Consider the following 15,628-nt stretch of genomic DNA (forward strand, 5'->3'; position numbering starts at 1 on the left):
ATCATTTGCTGCATCTGTGTACCATCTCAGACTTCAGGTGCCATCTTTACATGAAGTATGGAGATGAAACAGAAATCTGAACAAATGAGAACTTTATCTTGAGATACCATTTACCTAAAGGGATTCCATAAATGATTGCATAGGACTATCTTTGCTAAACTGAACTCAGTCTAATTGTTGTTACCTTCCTGACCTCTACCCAGCAGATGGGTGCTCTTGAAAGTGATCAAATCAATTAGTAGGAAGAAAACAAAGCCACCAAGTGAACTGCAAAGTGGGACCATTACCTCTACACTCTTATTGATAACTAAAGCATGTGGTTGCTTAGATTGAGGTATTCCCTTTGGTTTAAGCATACCTAGGTGTGATGTGAGTGAACTGTGACCCTGATACACCATGTGTGGGTATTCAGGTGAGTGACACTGTGACCCCTATACACCATGTGTGAGTAATCAGACTTTTGCCATTTAACTTCATGTATAAGAATTTAGGCTCATGGCCTCAGAACGGTGACATTTTACTAACTCTATTAATTAGCACAATATTTTGGTAATCGTTCAGAGTTCCCAGGGACAAAGCATGTATACAACAGAACAAAGAAATTTAAATTAAGGTTTAGAGATTTGTATGGCCAACGTGCAGCTGTATTTTCCAATATCAATAGTGACAACATTTCCAGATATTGTCATGCTTTTGGAACTATCGAGTCCTTGCTTTGTTTTCTCTGCCTCTACTCTAGCCACCATCAGGCTGATACCCTTTCTAGAGTCTAGATGTGCCATAACTGTAGGCCGGTGAGCCTGAGTGTTGATGAGACTTAGCATTTAATCACGTTTCCTATTTTCTGTTGACCTGGGACAAGGTTTTGCTCAATGAAGCCATGCATCTCTCTTGCTATAATCTGACTATTCCCTTCTTTCTCCCAGAATTCAGTCCCTTGTGCTCTGTTATGCCTCCCTTCTGATACCTCTATGGTGTTTAGGACGTTGATCCCCAGGGATTTGTTCTCTGAGAACTTCCCAAGGTTGCTGGCCTGTTGGTCTACTTGTCTGCATTCCTATGGCCATTCAGTGTACTCCTGCAGAGAAATGCTGTGCCATCCCCAAGCACCAATGGGTGCTACTGGCCTGAACTAAAGACAAGGAGTTGCCAGGTCCTTGAACATGATATCCAGCAGACCAAGTTTGGTCAGCAGGTTGGACATCTTACCTCTGGACTCTTCAGCACCTTTTTAATACTCTGTTTAGAGGATGGGTTGTATATTTATTCATTAACAACACTTATCCAGCACCCCCCATGTATTAGCAGTGACAAGATGGCCACAGTCCCTGTCCTGAGTAGGGTTTCTGTCTCGTCTAAAGACTAAGAGACAGATTCTGAACCCCCACCCACTCCTTAGCCACACACAGTGTCTAGAATGTACCTGGGACCTGATTTTCTCAGATATGGCAGGACACAAAGACATGGAAATGCTTGTCATGAAGGGAGAAGTTTATACTCACAGACCCCTAGAAACAGGTACCATGGTGCTCCATGCAGGGCTACCAGGGGAGGCACCAGGTTGCTCAGGAGCAGAGGAAGCAAGAAGAAAACATGGGCAAGAGCCTTTACTGTGGTTTTCTTGGGGAAGAATAGGCGAGGCAGAGTAAGCAGGCTAAGTGGCATAGAATTGGCGAGTTTGAATAATCTGGGTGTCAGAGCTGGTCCTAGTTTTCTGGTCTCAGGCCCTGGTGTGATTTGGGCAGGTGGGATGTGACCTACAATGTTAGAGCCCTGTGAGAACCCAGCAGGGGGCGGGGTGGGGTGCAGGCTCAGGACTGCTCTGTTTGCATGTGGAAGGCATGCTCCCAAGTGATCATTTACTTTCTCTAGGAATTTTGACTGATCCCGGGTAGGGTAGTTCAGGGTCCACAACACCCCAGATGTCATCAGTCGAAAAAGATAAGCTTAATACACACTGCTTTGGTGACTCTGAAAATATGACATGATCTGTGTCCTAGGAACAGAATCATTTATTTTGATAATTTCAACAAAATGACCAAAGCTCATTCTTACTACAGAACAGGCTGTTTTTGCTGTCTGAACTTGACAACTCTGAGAACTTCTACTGATTCTTCCACTGCCACCTCCCCTGTGGAGCCTTAGTTGAAGTCATGTGGACAGGTGGATACCTCACTTCTGGAGTCCTCCAGCATCTTTTTAATACTCTGAAGAAGCACTTCTCACATAGGTTATCACTGCACGTTGGTTCTTTGTCTCCTGATCATTTGATGAGATCATTGGATAAAAAGATGGTAGCTTAATTTAATTCTGCCACTCTATCAGGCACCTGATAGAAAAAAATTGAAGGGCAATACAATGAAATTGATGGCAAATACAATTAACAATTGCTCCTCAAACTCTTGGTTGCTCCTGGGTTGAAGGAACTTTCAGGAACACTCTTCTAATGGATAGGAACCAACATGTATTGAGCCTCACAGGCACAGCAGACATTGTGTTCTGTGTTTCATATCTGTGTGCAACTTCATCTTCCTAATAACCTTGTGTGATAGAGACCTTTCCCCATTGTAGAGAGTAAGAAATTAAAGCCCAGAGAGCTTGTTCCATGCCCAAAGTCACATGGTCCTGGGGAGCTCAGGACCCTACCTCATTGCCTTCCAAGCATCATTACTTCATAAGCCAAACCCCTACTTAGCCTTGCTCAGAGTACACATGGCACTTTCTACATTAGCTTCTACATAGGGGGGAAATCCACTTTCTATATTAGCTTCTACATTGGGGGAAAATGCACTTACGTGCACTTAGGAAAAGAGCCACCAAGTGAATTGTAAAATTGGGACCATTACCTCTACACTTGTATTGGTAACTAAAACATATGATTGCTTAAACTGAGGTATTCCCTTCAGCTTGTCACATTCATTACTTCCTGTCAGTTAGAGTTCACCTGCTTCAATTTTACCAGAATGTGTGAATTGCATATTTCATATATTACTTAGCAGGAACCCACCCTGAGTCATTTTTTTTCACAGAATGACAGTTGTAGGAAAGTTAAGAGGTCTTATTTGTTCTTATAAACGATTATCTTTTCAACAAAATGCCAAATAGGATGCTAATTAATAAATGTTTATCATTATTCTGTATGTAGGAATATAATTCTATGTTTGGTCTTTGATGCATACAAACATACCACACTAATACACACATTCTCATTCTTCTTCTCACATAATCTTTGATTTTGAATCATGTCTCTACTTAGCAATGAGACTCTGGGCAAGTTGCCTTACCTTTCTGAGCCTCAGTTTCTCCATTTATAAAATTGGAATATCAAGTATTCCATGATGACTGCGTGGATCTAGAGAGCCTCATACACAGTTTGGGTTCAAAATTTGTTATTTTAACACCTAGCACCAGAATTTCTTATTCAAATTTCAAGGAGGGAACTTTGTACAAAAGTTCCTTATGAAGCCTCTTGTGATGGTGACTCTGAGGTAAGCACATCTGCAAAAGCCAAAGTAACAAAAGTGAACATTAATCTACTGTCCTTGAGAAGATTGGAAGGACTTGCTTCTGCTCGACTGAGGGGAAGAGAAAGGTGGCTGGAAAGCGTGGAGGAGAGAAGAGATGGGAACGGTGGGAGGTGGGGCACTCAGTGGGGGGCAGCTGTGATCCCTGGGCACCTGACTGAGGGGTGTGTTAGGAGCTGATGCCATTCTGATGGAAGCTTCCATAGGAAGTTGAGCTGCTGCAAAATCAGCCACTCCTCTGTCTCCCGACTCACACTCTTCTCAGGGGTGCTGCCGCAGGAGTGCCATTTGCTGCAGGCAGTCCAGATGCCAGCCGTTCCCCTATTCTCTAATTCCTGCTTATGTGACTCTGTTTTCATCATGTGTCAGGCCAGAGACAGGACTGACACCTGTCCAGGTTCTCCGTGAAGCGTTTACCCACCCAGAAGCATTAGTAAGCAATGCACCTTGACTGAAGATTTTGGGGAGAAGATAGCAGAAGAGGTTTAACATTGCTCAATCCTCAACAATAATCAAACTAAACCCAAGCAAAAACAACAACAAATTCAGAAATAAGCACTTAGATACTTCTGAACTCCAAAATCCTTACTTGCTGTACAGCTGGGATTGTTGCCCACTCGGGCCCTTTCTTCTCAACTGCTGGGCCCAGTCTTACTGGTTTCTCTCCAGGAACAATGCAAATTCCTTATCTCATGTTCAGAAATTTAATTAGCATCATCTGTTATCGGAACAGACTCTTAGACCCTCACCCTTCAACCCCAGAAGCTTATAAAAATATTTCTTGCTCTAAAATGCAGCATTCTCTACTACATTGACATTTCCTCAACAGATTCCCCCTGGAAATTGAAAAGTGAAACTTACATTTGTGTCTCTGGTAGTGCAGAGTAGAGGCAAGTCTGGCTTAGAGTGGGATATATGTGTCAGGCAATGCTGAAGTGAGAATGTAAGACCTGCTTGCTACCACCTTCTTCCTACCCTTGGATTCCCTCACTGTGAAAGTGATGGAGAGAGTCAAACTTGAACTTCCACTGGACACGGAGTAGTCCGAGTGATCTCTCCATCTCAAGAGGCTGAGTGGTCTAATTTGATATTACAGTACAACCCTGGTCCGTAGTAAGTGCTCAGTAAAAATTAGCACCTCTGTTCTCCCCTCCTTCAGTCATGATTAACATGACTTTTATTCCCCACAACCTTGACCAAAATTAGCCAAGACAATGAGAAACCAGGCCTGTTGTCAAATAACCTTCCGTGAGCGGAGACTGACATATACAGAAAGACTTGGGTATGTTTTGTTTTCACAAAATAACACTCACCCTCCTTCTTGAGTTAAATGGCATGATGATTCTCAATGGAACCCTCACAATTCTCTCTGGATAGTCTGATCGCCTCCTGTAATTTAGTTAAACAGCTTTTGGGTATCACAGAGAAACTTGTTACTCATGGTAGGAAAATGGACCCTCACATTTGATTCTGGAGACCTCTTAATGTCCATTTGGGGATCCTTGTGACCGCATAACTTGTTCTGTTCCCCAAACTGCAGTGAAGGGACAGTCAGCACATGAGCTCTCACACCATGCTGCTGCTCTGTTTACTGTTCCTTTATTTACATAACTAGAGATTCAACATCCTAACATGTTTTGCAAGCTGTCATGACATGAGAAGCTAGTAATCTGCTATATTTTGCTTGCTAACATATTTTTGACATATTTTAGCTTTTGATTATAAGATTGCATCTTTGCCTGCTACCATCTGTCTCGACTCAATGGAACTCTGGCATTTACAAAAACAGTAGGGTGTAGTATTTCTTATAGACTTGAACTCTACCAGAAACATGCTATTTTCAGTCTTAACCAATATGTCATGCTTTCACACGCAAAGTCTGAAATGTTTGATATCTTGCGAGATCTGCCAGGAATAAGGAACATATCTTCGCATCCAATTTGACTGAGATGAGAAATACATTAATGAGGAGAAGGGAGCAGTATTCAGCTTCTAAACAGAGGTGGCCTTTCATGTGGTTTATATCCTCTTGACTATGCTTATCCCTGTATCAGCATGATTAAGATCTTCCATGGATATACATCTTCTTTTGGACTTTTAATCTCCCAGCAGCCAACATTCTTGAGACGTATTTTCCAGTGTGAAATAGTTAGCCACCAACATTTGGCAATCAGGCATTTTCCTCCATGATGTCCTTTTTTTGTTGTTGTTCCTATCTTTACTCATTAGGGAAAATTAGTTTGACCCAAGGGATTAGCTTGGTTCCTGACTGCTGACAGCAGCAGGAGTACTTTGCAACATGGAGAAACGTGACATTGTATTCAAACAATGTGTCGGGGGAAAGGCCAAAAAAAAAAAAAAAAGGCACAGGCCTAACATGCATTTATTCAACACTGAGTTTAAATGAATTTATTATGCTCCTGGATTACACCCCATAGGCCAAGAAGCTGTCAACTATTGACATTTTCTTTTCTCTCTATGATCTGAGTTGAGTGTAAATATATTTGTCATGGGAATATATTGTATGCTTGGTTCAGTATATGCTCATTTCATCAGAAGGAAAGCTCTTATTATCTGTAATCACAGTCAACATCTTTGTTGCTTTAAGAAAAGAATGGGCTGCAGCCTGAATTTACATATAGATCTGGTACCTTTCCAGATTCAGTTTTGCATGCTGTTTTAGCCATCATATTGAATATGTGTAGCATGAGCTGTTTCTAGTGCAAGACTTCATTTGTGATAAATACTTTTGATAGTTTGGTGTGGACCATATCTAGTTGATTTTCTGACTTGGAATATGCTGTTTAGGAGTAGCTGATTGTAAGATTTTAATGCTAAATACATCCACTGAAATCACTGTTGTTGAAGAGACCAAAGTGGAAGGCATTTTGGACTTCCAACTCCAATATCTTGCAGCAACCCTTCAAGCCCATGCTGACCCAGGTCCTGGATACTCTTCCCCACCTGGTTGATGAGGATGGTAGCAACTGTTGAACAAGGAGAAAAGGCTGAAATTGAGTCTCCAGATAATTGTAATTGTGAGTTTCTGGAGAGCAGCGACCTTTGTACTTTGCATATGGTAGGCAAATAGCCCATGTGTTTTGAACTAAGATACACAGAGGACTATTGTCAAGCTATGCATTCAACATGTGCTTTATTGAACTTCTCTTAGGTGAAATCACTGAGGATGGGTTAAAAAAATAAAACTGCATATTTTATGCAGATTTCCCCTTCCTCAAAAATTTGCAATCCAACTTGAGGACAAATTCATTTTGTTTCCTTGAAGACAAACCAGTTTTCAAGGAAATCATGAATGGCTAAGGCATGCTGTAAGTGTATTAGGCATTCAGAGAAACAGGCAACATGGCAGATGAGAGTGGGTTTTATGGAGGAAGGAGGACTTAATCTGGGACCAGAAGACTAAGCGTGGGACTGGGCAAATGAAGGGAGGTAGGAAGAGTGTACACAGAATGGGAATAGGTAAAGGTGAAAAATGAAAAAAGGAATGAATTCGATGTGCCAGGGACGATGATGTGACTTGACTGACTGAAACAGGTTGAAGCTGGATGAGGTATAAGACTGGCAGGTAGAGGGCAAGGTTAAGATATTCTGGAATATTCAACTTTTTGTGGAAGGTAAAAGACCATCACTCCAGGTTATCTTAGGTAGAAGACCTGGTAGAAAGTGTAGAAAGATTACAAAGGTGTGGTACAAGGGAATCAGAAGGGTAAGAGGTGCAGTAGAGAAAAAAGGCACTGATTCTAGAATTGACACTAAAAGAACCTGAATTAAGACGTGGAGACCCAAGGGAGGCCCAAACCTCACCTGTATGAAGATCACTGATGTACCTAATCCTGACTTATACCCCACATCTTTAAAATAAAATTTAAAAAAATTTTTTTAAAAGGGCCTGAATTAAATAAAAATAATACTTAAATGATAACTTTCTTGTGTAGGGCATCTAATTATGCCGTTAGTTGCTAAATGATAATCAGTAGGTCTCAGCAGTTCTGGGAAAGGAACTGAGGTGGCCAGGGCAACTGGGTAAGTGATGAAGAGAATGTTCTTTCTCTGGGTTGCTGTTCCATATGGAAACCACAAACCCCATGTGGCACCCGAATATGTGAGATGTTCCTAGTGAAGCTGAGGAACTGAATTTTAAATTGTGCTTACTTTAAATTTATGGTATTTATGCCTAATATGTTTTAGGTATTTCCAATCATTGATACTAATATCAGCAAAAATCCTACAATCACTTGTAAGTATATGATCTTCAAATTCAAGAAGGGAAAGGAGTCTCAGAAAAGCAAAGTAAGTTGATCTAGGCTATACATAGCTAGCAAGTGGCAGAAAGGGATCCCAACCTTATATTATACTGTTACCTTTTTCTTTGTTTTTGTTTTTGTTTTTTTTTGAGTTGGAATCTCACTCTGTCGCCCAGACTGGAGTGCAGTGGCCGCTCCCGGCCACCGCAGCCTTGACCTGCTGGGCTCCGGCGATCCTTCCACCTCAGCCTTCCAAGTAACTGGAACTACAGGTGTGTGCTACCACGCCCGGCTAATTTTTTTATTTATTGTAGAGATGAGGTCTCGCCTAGTTGCCTGGGCGGGTCTCGAACCTACGAGCTCAGGCAATCCACTCACCTCAGCCTCCCAAGGCGCGGGATTACAGGCTGAGCCACCGAGCCCGGCATGTTACCTTTTTCAGTACATTACTCTGGGAGTCAGAGATATTTGTTGAATGAGAAAATGATGTGAAATAAGTGTTTTAAAAAGATTAACATGGTGGCCATACCCAAGAAGGATTAGAGGGGAGAGACCAGAGGCAAGTCGATGAAAAAGGTCTCCCTGGAGTCCCGTCATTGGAAATGGAAAGAATAAATATAAGAAATATTGTCAAACAACAATATGAGACCTGGTGACTGGTGGTCTAAATTATTAAAAGACAGAGAAGAAGGAGAACTGGGAAAGAGAAAACAAAACCCAGAAAGATTCGGTGGTGAGGTGGCCACTGGTGACCTTGACGAACACATTTTCAGGAAGAGAGTCTTGCTGATTGACGGAAGCTATGCTGCAGGTGAGTCAGGAGTGAGTCAGCGGTCAGGAAATGGAGGATGTGGGAGCAGACCACAAATTTGAGAAATTTGGAAGAAAATGTAGGAAATAAAACCATCTTGTGAGGAGGCTTCAGGGTCAAGCAAAATATTTGTTTTTTGTTCAAAGATGGGAAAAAGCCTGTGCACATTTGAAGACAGAAGGAAAGTAAGCAGAGGAAAGGAAGACATTAAAGGAACTAGAGAAAGAGGGACCTTTGTACGCTGAAGGGATTAAAGGAGCTTGGGAGGGGGGGGCGAATGGTAAGACTGCAACAGAACTTTTCATGATGAAGAGAATGTTCTCTCTTTGTGCTGTTCCATATGCAAGCCATGAATCCCATGTGGCAACCGAATATGCGAAATGTTCCTAGTAAGACTAAGGAACTGAATTTTAAATTTTGTTTAATTTAAATGATCATATATTTAAGTAGCTAGTACCTACCACTAAGGCAAGAGCCTTAGAGAACCAAAGATTTGGGGCATTAGACCTTCCTCTGACTCAGGAAAGAGCAGAAAGGGGGACAAGCCAGTGATATTCATATGCAGGGGAGGAAAAATGTGTTTGTCCCAACCAGGTGAACTTGACTTTCATTGGTTATATTTTAGTCATAGCCACAATAGATCATTAATTGAGGAGAGACATTTGATAATTCATAGCCCCATGTACATGCTGGGGTCTGAGTTGTACTCCCTGCATCTGCCAGATGAGTGGAAGAATTGCTATATCTCATATGGCACCATGCATGTTCATCCTGTGTGTCTGTTGCTCTTGAGCAAGGTACCCCTTGCTCATGGGACAGAGACGGACAGGACTCTTGATAGGTTCGCTGGGATTAAGACCACTTTTGACTGGGGTTTTCTGGTTTCTGAGTGACAGTAACGCCCTCCTCTGACTTTCCAGCCCCCATTCTGCTCCCACATCTCATGATCACTTTGGATCTGGATATTTTAAAGCCAAAAAGAGGCGATTCCCCTTAGAGGGATTTCTCTTAGACTTGGTAGAAGTTTTATTGAAGAATTTCCCACCCAGAGAAACAGGTGTATGTCCTGCTTTGTATCCTACAGGTAAACAAAGAGAGAGCCCCACATTGGCATCTGTGGCTGCCCTGAGATAGCGTTGCCATCATTTCTTGGGTGCACCCGCCCTGAGATGGTGGCGTGTGTTGTTTGGGCTGTTTTTCATAGCCACCGCAGCTGGGAATTCAAGATGCTATACTTAGGCAGAAGTCCATGAAGGAATTAATTGATATGAGCCAGAAGTTGATTGCCATTTAAGTACTCAGCCTTCACCATTGCCAAGTTTCCCTCTTTGCAGAAAGAACTGAGCTTGCCTGCAAACTGGCTCATTCAGGATGTGAGCACAAGATGGAATTCAACCTTTAATATGCTGCAACACCTGCTTGGAAATAAAGGGGCTCTGTGCTTTTCCCCCAAGGAGCTGACAGCTGACTTCATTACAGAGGAATCTGACGGAGATGGTTGAGGCTCCTCCTCAGTCTCAGGGGGCACTCACCCAGGAATGCAGTGCCAACCAGACTTGGGCGTTGGGATCCTGCCAGAAACTCGTGCTAAATCATCCCTCTTTCTTGAACTCTAGTTTTCAGTTGTCTTCCGTAGGAGCTTCCTCCATACAAGGGAGGTGGTAAGTGTCTCTGGCCTGCTGAAGCTAAGTGGAGAAGCATTTGCAGGTGTTCTGTAATAGGATCTGGATTTCTAAACTTCCTTTCTCAAGGGTTCTGCAATGTTGCACCCCAACAGGCACAAACAGACACAAAGTCGAGGCGGCCATGCTCTACAGAGCGGAACCGGAGGGTTCACTGGAGTCCTTGTTTACGTTCTGGAAAGGACCCAGAGCTGCTCCAGGAGGCCTAGCCCAGCCTGTGGGGGCCCCTAGAGGGTTCCTGGTGCTGTGACCTTCCTTTGGGCTGGAACACTGGTTATGCTTATCAGTTTTCAAAGTAGAATGCCAATCTTGTCACCCGTTTGCACGATTTCCAAAGCATGTTAGTCTGATCTCCATTAGCAACTTAGAATGTAGCGTATCTGCCTGGCATCAAAGAATATTAACTTTCTGTTACATTATCCCTCATCACTCAAAAAATCTATTAGAAATCTAAATTTCCAGGAATGGGGGCAGACTTACATAGAACACATTCAACTGCTGGACTGCAGCTCGGTATTAAGCAATATGATTATGAAGGCCACAGAGTAACTTTAAAACTGCATATAATACTGATTTCAAACAAAGCACAGCTGAAACTCGCATATACAAAAGTCACAGGATTATTTCAAAGCAAACATTTTTTTTAAAAGGCTGGGATGAAAATAATTAGAAAAAAAATAATAGTTTGTGCAAGAGGTCAAAACAGGCAATGCGAGAGTCGGGCCTGGCCTCAAAGTATATCTCATATGGCCCACACTGCGGGGGCCAGCAGAGTTTGACTGAAAAAAAAGGAATAGGTTGCCAACATTTGGAAATTGGAACATAGCACGCAACTACGCGGGAGGCTGGCTCCTCCAGAGACATGGGGCAATCTGGCGCCATGTCTGGCCTCTTTCCCAGCAGGCAACAGTCAGGCAGGTGAGCAGGGCGTTTACTTTCTAGGTTGCCAGTTGCTGCCCCCACCTCCCAGGCCAGATTTCCCCCTTGTTGAGTAATCCCTGGACCAAGTGCAAGTAAAGGTGATGGGATTCTGGTTCATTTCTCCCCTTCCTCCCTCTTCACAAACTTGTTTTGTTGCTTTAGACTTCATAGTCATTCAGTACCTGGTTGTCAAAAATAATGTTGAGGGGAGAGAGTCTATCTTGACTCCTTGGATGTAATTTTTGAATTTCTAGTTTTGGGTCTGGGAGGCTCACCTGAGAATGTTAGCTTGGGTTAGTTCAAGAACCTAGTGGTCCTCAAATGTGGCCACATGAGAATCACCTGGGAGCTTTTGATGTTGTTTTTACTCAGACCAAAGCAGTCAAGAGGTATGGGATGGCATTTAGGCAATGGAATCTTTTTAAGTTCCCCAGGTATTCCAGTGTCAAGAAGGCTTAGGCCCTTGCAAGTCATATACAACTTTACATTAGAGCCGTTTCTCAACCTCTGTGCTGCTGACATTTTGGGCCAGATCATTCTTTATGATGGGAACCTGTCCTGTGTGTTGTGCAATGTTTAGCGGCATCCCTGGCCTCTACCCATAGATGCAGTAGCATTTCTCCAGATGAGAACCACTCCGTTAAGCCATACAATTACATTTGGGAATAGTCACCTACCCATATATACAAGGCCTTTGAGAAATTTCTTTTGGAATTAAGTGCTAGGGAAACATTTTATTTTTTGAAGAACTGATATAGTCCTTCCTTTCTGGAGGTTCCCTCCGCTTTACTATCAAGAAGCTCCAAGTCCATACTAAAATGTACTCAGAATCAAAAATACAGCACAAAACGTAATACTTTAGTGTATTTTCTCCCCTTCGACTTTATATGATGCTGATGTTTCCTATTAACACATGCACACCGGCAAATCTGTCACTTTCCTAATACTGATTGCAAGTGAAAATAAAAAAAAAAAAACATCTGAAGCTGGTTGCTGCAAACGTCTGTCATTAAGCACAAGTGAGATGGTCTTTTCTAAATTGTCACCTTTTTTACAATACAGTTGACAGTTGCAGACATATCCAGTATTTGCCTCAGACACCACTCTGACTAGCATTCCATACTTTGTGCTGTTATTCGGATTATAAACTGAATATATATTACTCAGAAACAGCATTTGCCAAGACGTAAATTCACATCAGCAGCAACCAGGAACAGAATTTGGAATAATGTAATTTCACATCAGCGATTGCAAATGAGTTAATGTTGTGTTAATCTCTATTTTTTAGTTGCTTTATATCCTTAGAGAATGAGGTAGAACATAAATATAAACAAGGTAACAACCCAGAGGTGGGGAATGACTGTTGCAAGCCCCATTCAGTATTTATGATCCAAAGAATGACAGGTTCTAAGGAGCAAGCCCTGCCAAGTATGAACAACCTACCTCTTAATCATTAGAGGATCAACCAATTTTCTAGAACACAAAATGGTTAATGCCTCCAGCCTCCCAGCTTTGTCTGGAAAAAGGCTGAACTGCGTGTGTTGAAGGAGCCCAATGACCAGCCGTGTGGAGGCCGTTCCAGAGAATGATGGGCACAGCCTCCGTTGCTTCCTAAGAATTCCAGCTCCTGGTGTTTACCAGCGTCTAGGAAGTCTCTGAGAGGCAATGCTGTTAAGGCAACTTGGGATCCATCCCTGGAATAACACCATCACCTGCCTTCGTAAATACAAAGCAGCTTACTTTTAGTAAAATATAACTCACGCATTAATAACCAGAAGTTTTAAAGCTTTTAAAAAATCATTATTAAGTGTGGCTATTTCATTTTAAATGCAAAATCCTGAATAGATGAGAGATCTTAATTTTTAAAAAATATAGCTGAGTATTTTAATTATAGATGTACTTGCATATTCTCAGCATACTTCATTATTTATGTAGCCGGTGAAAAAGCTTTTTAATTAAATAGCATGCTGGCAATCCATTGTGAGATGTATAGATGCATGTTTCTCTGGCATTAAAAAACTAAATACAGTTGCTGTCCAACTTACAATGAGATTGTGCGATGTAACCCCATTGTAAGTCTAGGAGCATATGGATGTCTACCACTTTTGCACCATTGTAAAGTCATTGTAAGTTGAACCATTGTAAGTCGAGGACCATCTAGACACATACTAAAACATTCTGGCAAAATTATATATACTTTAATCACTATGAAATACTTGTTTCTGAATATTTAACTTTGGCCAAACTTTCAGAATATTGGTATCATAACAATGTAATTTGCCACCACTCTGCTTGACTATCCACATTTAATGCATGCAAGTAATTTGTAAAGGAGAGTAGAGGTTCTCAAAGTGTGGTCTCCACACTGACAGTATCAGCTTCACCTGAGAACTTCTTAGAAAGGCACATTTCTGAGTCCCACCTCAGGCCTGCTGAATCTGCAGCTCTGGTCATTGGGTTCAGTACCTCGTGATGTAATGAGCCTTCTATATGATCCAGATGCAGAATAAGGTTTGAGAACCATGGAGTGAGGGTTATGTCTTGAAGTACTGGTAATTTAGGTTTCTTGGTGGGCCCCCTGGTGACAGGTGGTCAGAATTAAGTCAATGGGCCTATGCTTTCCACTTACCCGCCAAAAAAGTACTCTGAGGATTCTTGCTTGTTTAAGATTCAAAGTTCTGCTTGAGGTCATCAGAGTTTAAAAGGGGTCAAAAGACTCACAGTGGCTTAAACATTTTAAGCACGATTTGGATGAAAGTTGCCCATGAATATCAGTTCTATACTTACCAGATCTGACTAAACATGTATATTAGGTTTCAACTTATACATTGCAATTCTTCTCTTCTTTCAGAAAAAAAAAAAAAAGCTCTAAAATGAGAACTCCTACTTATCCACCATTTGATGGCAGGCTTTGGTAATGGCAACTTTCCAGAGACACCCCACGCCTGAGTGAAGGCTGATGACCAAGTTTCGTTACCTACCCTGGCTTGACAAAGCAAGGCCAGGAGGTGACGCATCTTCCACTGGGAGTCAGTGCCAGAACTAGAACTAACAACCATCTGACTCCCTGCTCTGTGCTTTGTCTTCTGAATGAACAATGCTGCTTCTTAAGTACACATAAGCCAAACTGCCTCTCAAATTGCAGCCATCTACTTTGAGTTCAGATTTGCACAGCATGACATGAATTGGGCTTCAAATTATGCAGAAAACAGCCATCACATCCATCTGTGATGTCAGAATCCTCAAGTACAATGTGACCTGTTAGCATGGAAGAGAGTGGAAGGATCCTGGGTCTGATGCCTTCCCTATGTGGTATGAAGAATATCCTCCCAGCTGCATTCGGACCAGTGTGAAAAGGTTAAATATGATTGAAGTAATGCCCATGATATGCTCAAGAGCAGATTTCATATCCAAGGGTGCAGGCAATTAGTTTTTTTTTTAATGGTTTAGTAACTAGAAAAAGAAAACACACAAATACACTCATACCTAATGGTAAACTGAATTTATTTCCTCTTGGAAAACAATTCCAGTAATCTCCAGGTTCAGACCGCAGAGTAAACATTAATAACAGTAACATACAGGTTAGTTCAACTGATTCAAGAATTTGGCTGTGTGAAATCATTAAGGAAAACCTTGAACACTCAAAGCTTCAAATGTATCCAGGAAAAAAAAAATTCTTTGACAGTCTACATAACAACTATTGCATATATAGTGATGCTACCTGTCACATTGCAAGGCTTACAAATATATATACGGGCCTTATCCAGCTGTGGGGTCCTGGTCTGTGAGAAGATCTCTTCATGGTTTGCAAGAATCTTCAGCAATAAAAAATAGTCTTGGATTTAACCATTGATATACCAAAAGAGAAATTCTAGGCTTAAGTATAAATAAAAGGAAGTCCAGACATAGTCTCATGTGTAATAGTTGTTTTTCATCTTTCTTCCTTGAAAATACTTTATCTTAAGCCATTTGCTCACATTTCTTTTTTTAAAAATCTTGTCTGAATAGGGCCCAAGTCCACTTGTCTTTATAAGACCATTTTAGTATCAGACGACATAATACATGTGCAACACTTTATATACAAGGAGTCTATCCGGTGCGCAAAAGTTCAAACACATGAACATCCAACAGTTTTGATAATACAAGTTTTATGGTACAATACAATGTTTCTGAATAATATACATTAACAATGAAAGTTTCGTGCAAAGAGTAAAACATGTTCCCTTTTTGTGCCACAAAAGTCATTCTCCTTGAGAGACCGCATTTGCACTAACTGCTGTGTTGGGTCATCGTATGGTTCTGTAAAAAAAAAAAAACAAAAACAAAAAAAGAGAGAGAGAGAGACAGAGAAAACAAACTTCAGTGATTTCATTTTCATGAGACCAAGCATATATGCATGCTGATTGATTTATAATGACATGAACC

The 15,628-nt window shown here is 41.5% G+C and overlaps 1 protein-coding gene across 1 annotated transcript in view; it reads right to left on the reverse strand.

The window, feature by feature from the left end:
- Positions 1–14,688: 14,688 nt before the first annotated feature.
- Positions 14,689–15,628, reverse strand: part of ZNF521 (zinc finger protein 521) — a 264,956-nt gene continuing 264,016 nt past the window's right edge. Inside the window, exon 7 of the mRNA XM_021709715.1 lies at positions 14,689–15,502. Within this exon, the coding sequence (XP_021565390.1) occupies positions 15,473–15,502 (30 nt within the window). The 3' untranslated portion in view covers positions 14,689–15,472. The remainder of the gene's footprint in view (positions 15,503–15,628) is intronic.

Source organism: Carlito syrichta, unplaced genomic scaffold, assembly GCF_000164805.1.
Source record: "Carlito syrichta isolate Samal-C Ts95f unplaced genomic scaffold, Tarsius_syrichta-2.0.1 Scaffold72428, whole genome shotgun sequence".
Taxonomy (NCBI): domain Eukaryota; kingdom Metazoa; phylum Chordata; class Mammalia; order Primates; family Tarsiidae; genus Carlito; species Carlito syrichta.